Source organism: Gracilinanus agilis, chromosome X (assembly GCF_016433145.1).
Source record: "Gracilinanus agilis isolate LMUSP501 chromosome X, AgileGrace, whole genome shotgun sequence".
Lineage (NCBI taxonomy): Eukaryota > Metazoa > Chordata > Mammalia > Didelphimorphia > Didelphidae > Gracilinanus > Gracilinanus agilis.
Window position 1 is genome coordinate 18,660,112 of NC_058136.1, and position 17,638 is coordinate 18,677,749.

At 41.0% G+C, this 17,638-nt stretch overlaps 1 protein-coding gene across 1 annotated transcript in view; it reads left to right on the top strand.

The window, feature by feature from the left end:
- The window catches only part of SAGE1 (sarcoma antigen 1), a 68,424-nt gene that overhangs the window by 13,767 nt on the left and 37,019 nt on the right, over positions 1-17,638 (top strand). Inside the window, exons 3-5 of the mRNA XM_044682614.1 lie at positions 15,811-15,960; positions 17,139-17,228; positions 17,426-17,609. Of these exons, the coding sequence (XP_044538549.1) occupies positions 15,811-15,960; positions 17,139-17,228; positions 17,426-17,609 (424 nt within the window). The remainder of the gene's footprint in view (positions 1-15,810; positions 15,961-17,138; positions 17,229-17,425; positions 17,610-17,638) is intronic.

Sequence of the window (17,638 nt, forward strand, 5' to 3'; positions counted from 1 at the left end):
GAAATTATCCTGCTCATCATTTCTTATAACAATAGTATTCCATCACAATCATATACCACAACTTGTTCAGCCATTCCCTCAATTCCCAACTCTCTTCCATCACAAAAAGAGCTGCTATAAATATTTTTGTATATATAGGTCCTTTTCTTCTTTTATATCCTTGGGGTACAGGCCTAGTTCATAATATTGCTGGGTATTGCAATTGTATTTGCACATTTTTATAGCCCTTTGGACATAGTTCCAAATTGCCTTCCAGAATGGTTGGATCATTTTACAACTCCTCCAACAATCCAGCAGCGCCCTAATTTTTCCACATCCTTTCCCACATTTATCATTTTCCTTTTCTGTCTTGTTAACCAATCTGATAGGTATGAGTTGGTACCTCAGCATTGTTTTAATTTGCATTTTTCTAATCAATAGTGACTTAGAGCATTTTTTCACATGATTATAGATAGCTTTCCCCCCCTGAAAATTGCCAATTCATATTTTTTGGCCATTTATCAGTTGGTAAATGATTTATATTATAAATTTGACATAGTTCTCCATATATTTGAGAAATGAGGCCTTTATCAGAGAAACTTGATGTAAACATTTTTCTAGTTTTTTCTTCTTCCCTTCTAATTGTAACTACATTGGTTTTGTTTATGCAAACCCTTTTAAATTTGAAGTAATAAAAGTTATTTTGCATCCCATAATGCTCTCTATATTTTATTTGGTCAGAAATTCTTCCCTCTTCCATAAATCTGACAGATAAAATAATCCATGCTTCCCTAATCTGCTTATGATAGCACCCTTTATGTACCCAATTTCAATTTATCTTGGTATACATTGTGAGATGTCGATCCTCATTTCTGCCAAACTAATTAACAGTTTTCCTAGCAATTTTTGTCAAATAATGATTTCTTGTCCCCAAATCTTGGATCTTTGGGTCTGTCAGACTCTAGTATGGACATTTACTACTATATACTGAATCTATTTCACTGATCCACTACTCTATTTCTTAGCCAATAACAGATTGTTTTGAAGATTACTTCTCTGTAATACAATTGGAGATCTGGTACTGCCAAGCCACCTTCTTTCATATTTTTTTTTCATTGATCCCCTTACTATTCTTGACCTTTTATTCTTCCAGATGAATTTTGTTATTTTTTTCTAGTTCTATCAAATAATTTTTGAGTAATTTGATTGGTAGGGCATTAAAGAAGTAAATTAATTTAGGTTTTCTTAATATTGGCTTGGCCTACTCACGAGCAATTAATATTTTTCTAATTGTTTAGATCTGACTTTATATGTATGAAAAGTGTTTTGTAATTGTGTTCCTATAGTTCCTGTGTTTGTCTTGGCAGGTAGGCTCCCAAATATTTTATATCATCTGCAGTTATTTTAAATGAAATTTCTCTTTCCATTTCTTTCTGCTAAACTTTGTTGGTAATATATAAAAATATGCTGATGTTTTATGTAGATTTTTTTTATATCCCGAGATTTTGCTCAAGTTGTTAATTATTTCAATTAGTTTTTTAGTTAATTCTCTAGGATTCTCTAAGTATACCGTCATATCGTCTGCAAAGAGTGATCGTTTTGTTTCTTCATTGCCCATTTCTTTTTCTTATTGCTATAGCTAGCATTTCTAGAACTATATTGAATAAGAGTGGTGATAATATGGACATCTTTGCTTCATTCCTGATCTTATTGGAAAGGTTTCTAACTTATCCCTATTATAAATAATACTTGCTGATGGTTTTATACATTTTATATATTATATATTTATACTTATCATTTTATGGATAGTTCCATTTGTTCCCGTGCTTCCTAGTGTTTTTTAACAGGAATGGGTGTTGCATTTTGTCAAAAGCTTTTTCTGCATTTATTGAGAAAAATCATGTGATTTTTGCTGGTTTTGTTATTGATATCAGTTATGGTGATAGTTTCCCTAATAATCGAAATAGCCTCACATTCCTGGTATAAATCTCACCTGGTCATAGTGTATGATATTTGTGATATATTGCTGTAATCTCCTTGCTAGTATTTTTTTTTTAAACCCTTACCTTCCGTCTTGGAGTCAATACTGTGTATTGGCTCCAAGGCAGAAGAGTGGTAAGGGCTAGGCAATGGGGGTCAAGTGACTTGCCCAGGGTCACACAGCTGGGAAGTGTCTGAGGTCAGATTTGACCTTGCTAGTATTTTAATTCAAAATTTTGCATCAATGTTCATTAGTGAAATTTGACTCTAGTTTTCTTTATCTGTTTTTGCTCTTCCTTATTTTAGGTATCAGTACTATATTTGGCAGGACTCTTTCTTTGCCAATTTTTCCAGTCAGATCATTATAGTATTAGAATTAATTGTTCTTTAAATATTTGGTAGAATTCACTTGTGAACCCACCTGGGTCCTGGGGATTTTTTTCTTAGGGAGCTCATTTATGGCTTATTCAATTTCTTTTTATAAGGTAGGATTGCTTAAGTATTCTATTTCCTCTTCTATTAATCTGAGCAGTTTATATTTTATAATTATTTGCCCATTTCACTCAGAATGTCAGATTTATTGACATATAATTGGGCAAAATAACTTCTAATGATTACTTTAATTTCATCTTCGTAGATGATGAATTTATCTTTTTCATTTTTGATAGCTCTGATTTGGTTTTTGTCTTCTTTTTAAAAATCAAATTTGCCAATGGTTTATCTATTTTATTCCCCCCCCCATAAAACCAGATTCTTATTTTATTTATTAATTCAGTGGATTTCTTACTTTCAATTTGATTAATCTCTTCTTTAATTTTCAGGATTTCCAATTTGGTGTTTAACTGGGGATTTTACATTTGTTCTTTTTCGAATCTTTTTCATGCCCAATTCATTGATAATGTTCTTTTTCTGTTTTATTGATATGTCTTTAGAGATATACATTTCCCAACAAGTACTGCTTTGGCTGCATCCTATAAATTTTGGTATGCTGCCTCATTGCTATCATTATCTTTAATAAAATTATTTGTTGTTTTTATGATTTGTTCTTTGATCCACTCCTTCTTTAGGATTAGATTGTTTTATTTACATTTAATTTGTGTGTGTATATATTTTTATATAGCCCTTTATTGAATATAATTTTATTGCATTATGGTCTGAAAAGGATGCATTTAATATTTCTGCTTTTCTGCATTTGGTTGTGAGATTTGTATGCCCTAATACATGGTCAGTTTTTGTGAAGATGCCATATATAGTTGAGAAAAAGGTATATTCCTTTCTGTTCTCATTCATCTTTTTCCAGGGGTCTGACTTTTCTAAAATTCTATTCATCTGTTTAGCTTCTGTCTTGATTATTTTCTGATTAGATTTATCTAGTGTGAAGAAGGGAAAGTATAGTTTTACTGACTATTTCCTCCTGTAACATTTAACTTTTCCTTTAAGAATTTGAATGCTATGTCATTTTGTGTATATATGTTTATTATTGATATTACTTCATTGTCTATGGTACCTTTTAGCAAAATGTAGTTCTCTGCTTATCTCTTTTAATTAGGTCAATTTTTGCTTTTGCTTTGTCTGAGATCATGATCCCTCCCCTTGCTTTTATCATGCATAAGCATTCTGCTTCAGCCCCTGATTTTTTTACTGCATGTGTGTCTCTCTTGTTTCAAGTGTGCTTTTATAAACAACATATTGTTGGATTCCGATTTTTAATCCATTGTGCTATTTGCTTCAGTTTTATGGGTGAGTTTATCCCATGTACACACACAGTTATGATTATTACCTCTGCAATTCCCTCCATCTTATTTTTTCCATCTTTATCATTCTTTCTTTTTTACACTACTTCTCAGAAGTCTATTTTGCTTCTGACACTACCTCACTTCCGACACCCTCCCTTCTATCAGCCTCCCTCATATCTTTTTCCCTTTCCTACTTCCCTGTGGGATAAAATAGATTTCTATTCCCAACTACGAGTGTGTATATTATTCCCCCTTTGAACCAATTTCAGTGAGAGTAAGGTTCAAGCATTGCCTACTTCCTCCCTTCTATCTTTCCCTCCTAATTTTTTAAACACTTATCTTATATCTTAGAATCAATACTGTGGAGGCAGCTGTGTAGCTCAGTGGATTGAGAGTCAGGCCTAGAGACGGGAGGTCCTGGGTTCAAATTTGGCCTCAGACACTTCCCAGCTGTGTGACCCTGGGCAAGTCACTTGATCCCCACTGCCTACCCTTACCATTCTTCTGCCTTGAAGCCAATACACAGTACTGATTTCAAGACAGAAGGTAAGGGTTATTTAAAAAAAAAAAAGAATCAATACTGTGTATTGGTTCCAAGGCAGAAGAGTGGTAAAGGCTAGGTAATAGGAGTTACGTGACTTGCCCAGGGTCACCTAGCTAAGAATGTCTAAGACCATGTTTGAGCCCAGGACCTTCCGTCTCTAGGCCTGACTCTCAATCCACCAAGCCATCTGGCTGCTCCCTCCTAATTTGTTTTTAAATAATATTGGTGCCTTTTGTATTTACTGTAGTCATTTCCCTATTTACCACTCACCACCACCACCACCACCCCCACACACATACATACACACCCCTTGAAGAAAAGTTGGTAGGCAAACCTGACAAAATGACTGTGTCTGACAGAGTATGCCAGTTTTTGTACCCTGAGCACCCACTTCTACTCTCTGTTCTCTAGGATGAAGCTTTCTCACTGTGATTAATCTGAGTTCATCTGCCTTTAGGTAGCATCTGAACTTGCAAACTGGAAAGAGCTGTGTTTGGAGTTACTACTTAAGTTTGAATCTCAGCTTTGTGACATTCTTGTGTGCTCTTGAGCAATTAAATTAAACTCAAACATTTACTAAGTCTCTGGGACTCAGTTTACCTATCTTTAAAATGATGGGCTTAGATATAACATATTAAGGCCCCTTCCAGCTCTAAATCTGTCACTATTCCATTTTACTGTAGTCATTCGCAGTGGTTCCCAAACTTTTTTGGCCTACCACCCCCTTTCCAGAAAAAATATTACTTAGCCCCCCTGGGAATTAATTTTTAAAAAAATTTTAATAGCAATTAATAGGAAAGATAAATGCACCTGTGGACATCAACACTCTCCTGGATCACTGTAGCACCCATCAGGGGGCGGTGGCGCCCACTTTGGGAATCACTGGAGATTATTATCCTGGTTCTGCTTTCTTCACTGCACCAGTTCATACAGGTCTTCCTATAATTCTCTTGCCCAATTCAGAATTTGAATTACAATAGGAGCCTTAGAAACCAATGGAAATGAGGCACTTCTGTAGTCATTTCTCAAAACTAGAGATTCAAAAAGAGCAGTTTTCGCATCATGTAAAATATAAAGAAGAAAGCTTTATTTCATTCCTGACTCCTGAGGTCTTCTGGGAAAAGCACCTTCCTTGGCTTCCATTTTGTATTCTCATTCTCTCTCCCTCTTTCCCTCCCTCTGTGTTTGCGTATCTCTGTTTCTCTCTCTTGTTCTTTCCCTCCCTCTCTCTCTGTGTCACTGTGTGTCTCTCTGTCTCTTCCTCTTTGTGTCTCTGTCTCTCTGTATTTCTCTGTCTCTTTCACTGTTGCTCTTTTCCTCCCTCCCTCTCTCTGTATCTCCATCTCTCTCTGTGTTGTTCTTTCCCTCTCTGTCTCTGTCTCTGTCTCTCTCTGTTGCTCTTTCCCCACCTCTCTGTGTCTCTTTGTCTCTATCTCTCTCATTCTCTCTCTCTGTTGCTCTTTCCCATCTCTCTGTGTCTTTATGTCTTTTTGTCTCTCTCTGTCTCTGTCTGTTGATCTTTCCTTCCCTCTCTCTGTCTCTTTCTGTCTATGTGTCTCTGTCTCTCTCTCACTCTCGCTCTTTCCCTCCCTCTCTCTCTGTCTCTGTTTCTCTCTCCTTCTCTTTGTCCCTCTCTGTCTCCCTCCTTCTCTCCATCTGTCTCTCTTTCTCTGTTGTTCTTTCCCTCTCTCTCTCGCTGTCTCTCTCTGTATGTCNCCCCAGTGGTGCAGGCTGGTGTCTTGTCCCCCCAACCCTGCCCAGAATGAAGCCCAGAATCAGCGCTGGTGCTGATTGTGATTGCCACCTTCCCCTGTTAGGGAAAAGCCTTTTAGTGATGAAGCAGGTGCCTGTGCTGCCAGATAGTGTACTGATAAGTGGGGGCCTTTTCAGGTTAGCCATCTGAGAGTATTAGTGGCTGTGTTAATGCCTGGCATGAGGCACTCTTAATAGATGCTTGTTTCATTAAACCAAATAGAAGCTCCTGATGTTACAATTCTCCATCGAAACTTGAGCTTCTGTTTCAGGGCCTGGCTGAGAGCACAGAGGCTTCAGGAGCTGTGTATCCCAATCTGTATCATCGGGGCACCCTCCCTGGAGCCTCACCTCTGTACACAGGCCTCCAGGGACAGCAGACTCACTCCTTCCCTAGGCAGCCCATTCTCCCTTTATAAAGCAGCTTTTCATCTGCCTCCCCAGGCCTGCCAGCCATCGTTCCTCTTTTCACTTGCAGGTAGAAGAAAGTTATCCCCTCTTCCATATGAAAAGGCTTCATGTGTTTGAAAACAATTATCATGTGTGTCTTCTCTCCCCTCTCTCCATTTCCTTTTCTCTAGGCTAACTTTCCCTAGTTGATAGACTTGTCAATTTAGAACCAGAAAGGACTTGAACAAAATTTATCTAGTCCATCCAGCCCCTCATTTTAAAGAGGAGGAGACAGAGACCAAGAGATACGGCATTTTCACCATAAGATCACACAGGTGGAATGTAAATGACAAAACAGATACAAATCCAGTTCCACACACTCCAGATTGAGCCCACTTTCTCCAGAACCCTGCTGCCAGTCTTCATTCTAGCACATTCTCTAGGTCTCCCACCATCCTGATCACCCTCCACTGAACATTGCCTACGCTGTGGTCTGTTGAATTAAACAGCAGAGTTCAAATGTGGTCTTACACTGGTGTTGGCTAAGGGTTTTTTCACTATCCCCATTCTGGACCCTATTCTAGATGACACTGATTCGTAGGACTCATTGAACTGTGACTCGTGGTATATCAGAATTCTCGGAATCCTTGTATTTATAGGATTTGACTCTATTCAGTAGATGTCCTGTGTTAGGTATCGGACATAGAAAGGCCAACAGGGAAAAGAGCCTGACTTTTCAGATGAGTGCAGCCAAGGTGAATGAGAAGTTTGGTTTCTAGCCCATGCTAGTTGATGATTCCCAGAATTCCTTTTGGTCACCTCTCATTGGCATTTTCTCAGGATGATACATGCCTCGGTGCCCGGTGCCATAGCCTCTGAGCCCAGAATTTTAGCCTGCTATAGATAGCCTTCTAGCTAACTCCAGCTGCTTAGAGCACAGTAGCCTCTTGTATGTTATTGAATTCATCTACAGAGTCTTATTTCATTCAGAAGGTTCTCTTTACTTTGGTCTCAGTTACGTAGCCACCTTCCATTTTAAAACTTAAGAACAAAATCTTGACTATTGCTTTGATTTTATGTTGTCTAGCTGGGGGAAGAGGGTTTCTGTTCACATAGGAGTTAGTCTGGGTGATCTCTTAGACCCTTTCCATCTCAGAGATGGCCATGATCTCTGAGTCTTCATGATTGGATCGTAATCTGTGCTGGTGTCTGGGCCCATGATCCAAGATTGGGCATTCTGGGGTCTTGAACTTGATGAAAAACAAACACATAGCTCTGGTCAGCCAAGGTTGTGCTGGTCGTGAAGCTTGACTTGCCCTTTGCGCAGCAAGCCTTTTCCTTTCCCGTCCCAGGCCAGGCAGAAGGGTTATCAGTTTGGGAAGGGGAAGATGGAGTGTCCAGAAGTGACTTGGGGATTAGACAACTCCAACAACTATGGCCCTGATGGTCAAAAATGAGCTGGATGAGTAGCTTTAAAGCAGTGATTCCCAAAGTGGGCACTACTGCCCCCTGGTGGATGCTGCAGCTATCCAGGGAGCGGTGATGGCCACAGGTGCATTTATCTTTCCTATTAATTGCTATTAAAATTTAAAAAAATTAATTTTGGGGCAGCTGGGTAGCTCAGTGGATTGAGAGTCAGGCCTAGAGATGGGAGGTCCTAGGTTCAAATCCAGCCTCAGACACTTCCCAGCTATGTGACCCTGGGCAAGTCACTTGACTCCCATTGCCCACCCTTACCACTCTTCCACCTAGGAGCCAATACACAGAAGTTAAGGGTTAAAAAAATAAAATAAAAATAAAAATAATTAATTTCCAGGGGCACTAAGTAATATTTTTTCTGGAAAGGGGGTGGTAGGCCAAAAAAAGTTTGGGAACCACTGCTTTAGAGCATGGAGAGTGATGGTAGACTCCAAGACTGTAAAGGTAAGGTAGAAGGAGGTCCACAGAGTTATAGTGATTTTCCTAAGCTGTAATGATCTTTAGAATGGTCTTTTTACTTTCACTCATCATGAACACTACAAGGAAAGACAACAAAGTTTCCCATGAAGCAGCATTCAGTGTTACTTGTGGGTGAATGATGAAAACAGTCCCAGCTCCTTTATTTGGCTCTGAGAGGAGAGAATCTGTGTGTTTAAGCCTGATTTCTAGCCAGATTGCCAATATTGGTATGGTTCAACTCTGCCAGAAACATATTGACTCAGTAGGCAAGGATCTTTTATTTCCTGTACTAGTAGTTGAATCATGTTGGTTTCAGAAGCCCAGCATCATTGGTACCCTGTATTCCACTTTTGACCACTTGGCTGTTTAGTAATTCATATCAGCATTCTGCAACTATAATGCTGATTTCCAAGGGGGCATATCTGACTTTTGAAACTGTTCGAGGTGGATGTGTGGGAGTAGTGGGAAGGATTGGAGAAGGGGCTGCATGAATATGGTAGCAGAACTTTTCTGAAGAACCCCATTGTTTTTCCTTTCTCAAAAAAGATGGGAGTCAATCTGATCAATCACAGACTTGACTATTCTGCCTCAAAGCTAGTATGAAGATAAATTAAATATGTTAACAATTCTGGACCAGAGTGAAAAGAAAAACACTATCTGGCTCCAAACCATGCAACTTTTAGACTGAAATATGACAGTATCCAATCCCATATGTGTTCTCACCTCCCTTTTTCCCACTGTAAATTAATCTAGTCCTTGAAGAAGATACCTGATTGCTTCAGACTACTCTTTGTGTAGTTATCTAACTTGTCTCTAGAGAAGAAACTAGTGTTTGCAAGGCCACACAGATGAGACAAGAAAGAGAATGCTTGAACAAAAACCGGTTCTGTAATGTTTCTAGCTGCTATCTATAATTGGAAGGATGCAGTGCTCCTAAAGAGAGGAGGAGGATTTTCTTTGATTAGTTTTCTGTCCTGTCTTTTCTGTCTTGTCTTCAGCTCTGAGATTCAGATTCAAATGACCGAGGCTTTCCTCACATCTCCTCGTAAAATTCCCTTCTCCATCTCTTAGGGAACTTCGCTGAATGGATCAGAAGCTGCAGTCCTAGTAGAGCTGGAGTTTGGGGGTTCTTTATACTAGTGTTAACATTACTTATTGGGGGCCAGCTAAGGTGGCACAATTGATAGATAGAGTCAGGAGGGCCTGGGTTTGTATCTGGCAGCCTCAGACACTGCCTCACTGTGTGCCCCTGGGCAAGTCACTTAACCTCCATTGCCTAGCCCTTGCCACTCTTCTGTCTTAGAATTGATACTAAGACAGAAGGTAAGGGTTTAAAAAACACATTACTTATTGAGAGGTATCAGAATTTAGAGCTGAACTTAGAGGCAAGAAACCTCTTGTTCTTATTCTGCCTCTGATATTAGCTGGATGACCACAGGTAATCCCTTCAGATCTCTGAGTCTCGGTTTCCTCACCTGTATAGCAGAGATAATAAAACTCACATAGTATCTACCTCCAAGGGTTGCTGTGAAGCTCAAATGAGATAAGATAAGTATAATTAGAAGGAAGGAATCAAGAATTTATTAAGCACCTACTATGTGCCAGACACTGTGCTAAGTGCTTTTACAACTGTTACCTCATTTCATTCTCACAACAACCCTAGGATGTAGGTGCTATTGTTGTCCTCATTTTAGTTTAGAAAACTGAGGCAGACAAAATTTAAGTGATTTGAGTGACTCCAGGCCCAGTACTCTATCTACTGTAGCACCTAGTGTTGGTGTACAATAATGATGTCAATTATTATTATTAATTATTATTATTATTATTATTGTTGTTATTATTATCCATGATAACTCCCATTTCTATAGTGCTTTGATGGAATAAAAAGAACTTAGTAAACACTCTCATCCTTTCTTCCTTTTTTAGTGGCACTGATTTATCTCTTATTTCTTCATGCCTAGATTCTGGTAATGGCCCCAAAGATCCCCCCCTTCCTGTTTACTATTCCAAACCCATCTATCCTCTTCACCACTACTAGCTTAAACTTCCTAAAAATCCATTTTCCCCTTGTCACTCCCCTTGCCCAGTGATTACCATTGTCTATGCAGTCAAGTTCAAACTCTTCTACCAGCTCAGTCCTTCTAGAATATTGCCTTTAGCCTATCACTACCCTGACCAAGCATCTACAGTGACTCTCTATTAACAGCTCAATAAAAGAGAAACTCTTCCTTTGAGGTTCTCTAGAATCTGGCCCCAAATTCCATCTTTCACCTTATTTTTCAATATTCAGCCAGCATCACTTCCTGTCTCCTCCGTAGATTGTGCTCATTTACCTGTCTGTGTCTTCCTTGAAGGTTAGGACTACCGTTGCCCCTGCAATATCTCCAGGGAAAACTGATTTTTATCTTCCTGGAACCAGAAGGTTGAACCAGATGATGTCTTGAGAGGCATGAAGGTCTGATTCTCTGCCTCTTAAGGTTCTTTGCTGTCCCCAGGTAGCATTCTGTGATGACTGATCATTTGGACAGTCTTTGTGCTTTACCATATTTTAATATCATAAATTTTCCCGTTCCCAATCCCTTCATCTTGCAGATGAAGAAACCAAGGCCTAGGGAGGGAAAGTGACTTGATAGACCTGGGATTGAGACCCAAGTTGTGTGATTCCAGATGCAGTGCTTTCCTGACTATCTCTCCACTGTACCACCTTTTGACTCCCAGCCTCCCACCCCCAAATCCGGGCCCAGTATTTTATAGATTTGTGAGGTGGGTTACCTGGGTGAGACCTAATATCCTGCTCCCGGTACATTCCAAAATCAACTAATCTATGGCCTTTTTTCTACCAGACAGTGATACATTTTTAGTTAACCTACCATTTAAAACATTTTTCTATCAATAATTTGCTTGTTTTTTGTTTGTTTGTTTTAAGCATCACTATCACTTGTGAATCCCTCCCTTCTCCCCTGCCCCAGAAACTATCCATTATAAGATTTTAAAAGAGGGGGACCAGAACTAACTGAGACATCCCTGGAGTCTTACAGCACATGTAATGAGCATGGGCCACCTCTCCTCCTGCACATTATCCCAGCTTGGAGAGGCCACCCTTTCTCTTCTGGATGGGCAAGTCTACACTTTAGCAAATCAGCTTGTCAGAGGCAATAGATGAAAAGAAGACCGTACTTGTTCCGGAGACCAACTTATACCTGGATCAAGGGATTGGTGTGCTTCCTTCCCACGAGGTCTTTTTCTCTCTGGTCCCCAAATAAGACTCACGAGAGCATTCAGAGCCTTTCTAGCCGAGAAAAACAAAGTAAATGGCACCGCCTCCCTTACCTCCATATTCAGCTGGTCCTCTATGGAAGTGGCCAGTAGGATTTGGATTGGTTTACAAAGAATGACTCTTATTTCTCATCTTCATATGGTGCTGAGTCATCATCCAGAGAGATGGCTGAATAATGATGTGCTTAATGGGTTAGTCTTATAGTCTCCTATCTGCTGGGCAAGTTTTACTACACAGATAAAGGCCTAAATCCTTTAAAAATCAGTATCTTTCATTTCACAGAATGTAGAGCCCATGCAAATCTTTCTGCTTTATCCATGAGCCCTGGGCTGGAGCTGGGGGGAGGGCACTCTCTGCTCTTTGCCCAGAGAACCACTTAAATAAAACCCGGGATGGTGCTCTAATTTAGGCCTGTGCCGAGCAACTTTATTTAGGTGACTCAATTGGCAAAGAATTTCAGCAGCTGCCCTCTCTGAGCCCTGATATCATAGCCGATGGTATGGGCCAATGCCATACAGATCCGCTGCTCCATGCTGCCACTGACTTTTTCCTCTCCTCACCCTTTTTGGAGTCATGCATGGATGGCCATTTTCTCCTCCTAACACTAGCCCAGCTGTCTTCTACTTGGCCTTTTGGCCTCTCACTTGAGGACTTTTGGAATCGGTGTGATTTAGGATGGTTTCTAAAATACCATCATTGGCCTCCTCTGCCACTTATTTCCTCTGAATGTGCAGATGCAGGGTGTCCCCAAAGGCTTGGTGCTTGTGCTCCATTTGGATGAGAAAGCTCCTTGCGAGTGACTTTTGTTTCATTCATTGTTTTTGTGTCTCTAGACCCTAAGCCAGTGCCAGGTAGCTAGTAGTCAGCTAGCAAATGCTTGTTGATTTATTGAGCAACTTCACAGTGTTCCTGGTCTTGGCTGGTTTGTCAATGTAAGAAGATACAGCAAATTCCTCTGCCCCCTCCCTTAAACTGCTGAACTGGACGGTGAGTGTCCAGGGTTACAAGCTGATCATAGGGTAAGAAAGCACCATGTCTAACCTGCTTGCTTTCTTTCATCTTCTTTTTTAATTACTTATTTTTTTTCAATTGACTGAAATCCACTTTCCTTCCCTCCCGTTATTCCTACTCCCCCAATGGTAGCAGAAAAAGAAAGTCTTTGTAACAAATATTTATAGTCCCGACAACTAGGCAGCTCAGTGGACTGAGAGCCAGGCCTAGAGATGGGAGGGAGGCCCTGGGTTCCAGTCTGCCCTCAGACACTTCCCAGCTATACCCTGGGCAAGTCACTTAACATCCATTGCCTAGCCCTTATCACTCTTCTGCCTTGGAATCAGTACATAGTATTGATTCTAAGCAGAAAGTGAGGGTTTTAAATAGATATAGCTATAGATGTATGGATGTAGAGTCAAGCAAAACAAATTCCCACCTTGGCCATGGCCAAAAAGTAATATATGTCTCAATCTGTACCTTGAATCCATCATTCATCTGCCAGGAGGTACAAAACATGTTCCATCATTTCTCTGGAATCATCATGCTCCGCCCCCTGCTCATTTTCCAGAGGGCCAAATCAGGGTCCAGAGAGGGGAAAGAACTTAGCCAGGGCCACTCAGTTTGTCTTTCAAGGTTGGAATAAAAATCAAGAGCCCCAGCTCCCTTCTTTGCCTGCCTGCCACTGGCTGTACTCTCTCCACTCCCTAGTGTAGGAAAATATAAGTAAGGTAATGGGGTCACCAGGGATATTACAATAAACTAAGTGGTTTGTGGGAACACACTCTAGGATTTATGAGAGACTGGACCAGGATGAAGAGACCAGAGTTTACTGGATTTCCACAGGAATGGCAGTTGATCTTAACTGTCACCCAGCTTCCACTAGACCAGAGTATAGTAACAGGCTAACAAGGTAAAAGGGACTTAACAGCTTTAATTATGTTAGACTAAAAGGTGGGAAAGGATTTCTATACTTAAAATCTAAGGGATAAAACCACAGGGCAATGGGAGGACTTATTCTACTCTTATCTAAGTGATCTAAACTAACAGGGCCCAAGGAGCTGTAAATGGAGTCTCTGGGTTTCTGCCTCAAACCTGGAACCTGCCAGGCTTGAGTGCAGCTAGGACTTAGTGGCTTTGGGATTCTCACTGCAATCCACTGATGATCTCTGGATGCCAGGAGTCAAGATGATCTCAGGTACCAGGTAGAGAGGGTTCTGCTTGAAGCACTGTCCTCCAGTTTTCAAACTTCTCCTCCTCTCTTGGCTCTGTAGAGTTGTCCTTTTGCTGGATGCCACACCACACAGGATCCCAGGGGAAATTAGGAAGCAGGGTGTCCTTTGCTCTGAGGTCTCCCAGGCTGGCAACAGTTTTGCCCACCACTAATGGAGTCCACACTCAGAGCACAGACAGACTTCCTCCTCCCTCATTCCATCATGGAATTCCAAGCTCCAGCTCCTTCCTGCTAGGTACTTCCTAATCAATACATAATCAATACCTAATAACGAGATAATCTAGTCTTACTCATAACACTAGCCTGCCACCACAGTTGGTCCAAGTTTCCTGTGTCCTGCCTTCAAGAGTTTTCCATGAGCAGGAGACTGCTGACTGCTGAATTATTCACTGCTCTGGCCATTGCCTCATCCAACCTCTGGATGTGTACCACTCTCAGCCCTGCTGCCTATAGCTCTGTGCCTTCTCTTTTGAGTCCCTCTAGTCTAGGGGTTCTTAACTTGGGGCCTATAAACTTGTTTATTTTTTTCTGGTAGTTCTATTTTGACATAATGGGTTTCCTTAAAAACATAAATCTGAAGAATCCAGAGGTTTCCTCAGACTGTCCTGTCCAAGGGGTCTATGGTACAAAAGGGATTAAGAACTCTTGCTCTAGCCTCATCCCAGTCCTATCCCTCTCAACTAGCTTCCTAGTTAAAGATTTGACCTGAGGTCAGACAGCCAGAAAGTGGCAGAGTTGGGATTTGAATCGAGGTCTTCTAATTCCAAATCCAGTGCTCTGTCCCTTGCACCTCATTGGAGTCTTTTGGACTTCACTTCATTTTGACACCATTAATTGCTACTTTAGAATGTGAAATTGGGGCAGCTAGGTGGCTCAGTAGATTGAGCTCTAGGATTGGAGTCAGGAGGACCTGGGTTCAAATGCGGCCTCGCATATTTCCTACCTGTGCAGACTCTGATCAAGTCATTTAACCCCCTACAGCCTAGCCCTGGTCGCTCTTCTGTCAAAGACTTGATACTAACATGAAAAGAAAGGGTTAAAAAAAGAACAATCATTTCTGTGTCCTGACTCCTTTCTGTAGCCGGTTCTGTGTCTGTTATCTCCTCTTTCAAGAATAACATTTACAGAATGCACACTAAATTTCTGGTTAGGAGGAATCAGAATCTTTTACTGGGACTGCATTGATTTTTAGGAACAAATGTGAAAGTCATCACCCAAGCAATGGTTGGTTTTATGTACGTTCAGTGTTGTTGATTGTGAAACTCAAGCTACCTAGACAGATAGCCCTTTTCTTTTACACCTCATTGCCGGTACTGGTCAGATTTTGTTGGGCTTTACAGAACCAAATCAGGACCTGGAGCCTTCGGGGTTAGCCCTCCAGCCTCATCATCAGCCTGAGTTTCTTGATTCAAGTCACGATCTAGCATAAAATAAAGATTCTCTTCCCATTTTTCTCCTTCTAGGGACCAAAAAGTTGGAAATAGGGTCAAGGTACTCTTTCCTAATTTGTCAGGATAATAATATTCCGTAGAATCAAAGAAACTCCAGGGAGTTCAAAGGCCATCTATTCTGACCTAGGCTTGAACTAGCATCCCTTCTTCTACATACATCCCTGGTGGTCATTGAGCCTCCCTTAGTGCCAGATACTCACTACCTCCTGAGGCATCCCATCTCACTTGGGGACAGCTCTCAGCATCAAAAAGCTATGTCTACCTTGTTGGAAATTCTGACGTGGGGCAGGTTCTTTTATCCTTTCAGCTGAGAAGGCCCTCCTTAGAATGAGCATTTCAAAGGGTCGTTGATTGGGAAAGGGAAGGTTTTTCCAGAGATAGGAGAATGACAGAACTAGCGATGGCCAGCACGGACCAGAGAGGTGATCTGAACACACCAAGGACATATCCAAGCCCCAAATGCCACATGTATTTCACATCTCATTCATTGCCTAATTGTGGATTCCTTTTTGGAAACTGAATGTCATTTGATCTTATAGGCTGGTTGGAAAGAGAGCCATGCCACGTTCATGACTGAACTGAAAAATCTTCAGGCTTCTGGATTGACTACTCTTGGTCAGGCTCTGAAGTCTTCATTTGATCTGTTGAATATGAATAGACTTGTGTCTGGAATCGACAACTATGGACAGGTAACAACACATTTAAGTGATTACAGTTAACTTTTGTTATTTCTTACTTTTTGGTGTGGGTGCAGCTAAGCATTTATAGTTGGGTATAGTGAAATTTTCCAATGTATTATCACAGACTCTGGAAAGATGATAAACCCTAAACTTTTTTTTTAAGAATAGGGTTGGGAGCAGGTGGGCAGCTCAGTGGATTGAGAGCCAGGCCCAGAGATGGGAGGTCCTGGATTCAAATCTGGCCTCAGACACTTCCTAGCTGGGTGACCCTGGGCAAGTCCCTTAACCGCCATTGCCCCATTAACCCTGACTGCTCTTTTGCCTTGGAATTAATACACAATATTGATTCTAAGGCAGAAGGTGAGGGTCAAAAAAAAATAGGATTTTCTTGGTATCTGTGTTGTTCACTTATACCGTAAACTGGGCGTTTACATTTCTCCATGTCCTATTTTTATTCTCACATGTCACAGAAACAGAACAGCTAGACATAGAGCCCATTGGTCTGGCATGTAGCCTGCTGTCATGTACCAGGGTATGGGTTCAATGAAAATTGTTTTGCTGGGGTAGCTAGCTGGATTGAGTAAGTTGGAGTGAGTCTGCTCTTTTTCACAACTGCCATAAATGCCCACTGAAAGGTTTGAGGAAGAAGGAAAGGTCAAGAAGTACTGCTCAGGGTCCCCTTTTCACTTCCCTATGCTGCCCTGCCAACTGAGGGGATCAGTAGGCAATAGACACCGTGTGACCATAACCAACTGAATGGCTGCTGGGCCTCTGGCCTAGGGGTTAGGGAGGATACCTTTGTCCCACCTGCTCCAGCCTGGTGAGTGTTTTATTTGGTCTTTGGATGACTCATATCACCTGTTCCTAAATACATAAATTTTAGGATTATTTCAGTTCTAGCAGTGAGGTGGAGTCTGATATTATGGTCTCCAAGAGGACCAGGGTGAAAATGAATGCCTTTTCCAAACTTGCTGCTATATTTTGATCCCCTGAACTTAAATTGTAACCCCTTTGAAATCAACTATAACATCATGCCCTGATTTTTTAGGGCATTCCTTAATCAAGAAGGGGAAAGAATCCCTCATTCTCCATCAGCATCTTGAGTGCTGTCTATGTAATGAAAATTTATTAATAAAAAGTCATTGTTTCACACACTGATCATTTTTTTCTCCCAATTATAATTTCAGGGGAGGAATCCATTTTTTCTGGAACCAGCTCTTATAATTGCCTTCACAGATGGAAATAAGTTAACAAATACTACTGGTGTACAAGAGGAGGTAATGTGGCTGTTTTAATACAGTTTTATTTCAGTGGTAGGGAATTTGCAGTTAGACCTGGGGGAAGTACATTTGTTTTCATGAGAAACAGGTTTTGATCAAACCTTTCATGTTGACCATCCCTGAAAGGCAGGGGAGGAGTGGGGGCTTCGAGTGTTATATTTTAAGATGAACTTTGCCCAATCTTGCCTCATCAGCTTCATCTCCCTTTGACTTCTCCTCTGCCTGGAAGTGAGCTAACCAAAGAACCTTTCCGCTGGGACCAGAGGTTATTTGCCCTGGTGCTGCGTTTGCCTGGGACGTTCTCATCTGAGCCAGAGCCGCTAGGGAGCGTACCAATGGATGACTCTGTTATTACACAAATGTGTGAAGTTACAGGAGGTATCAGGCGCAACTTACGGTCTTGAAGC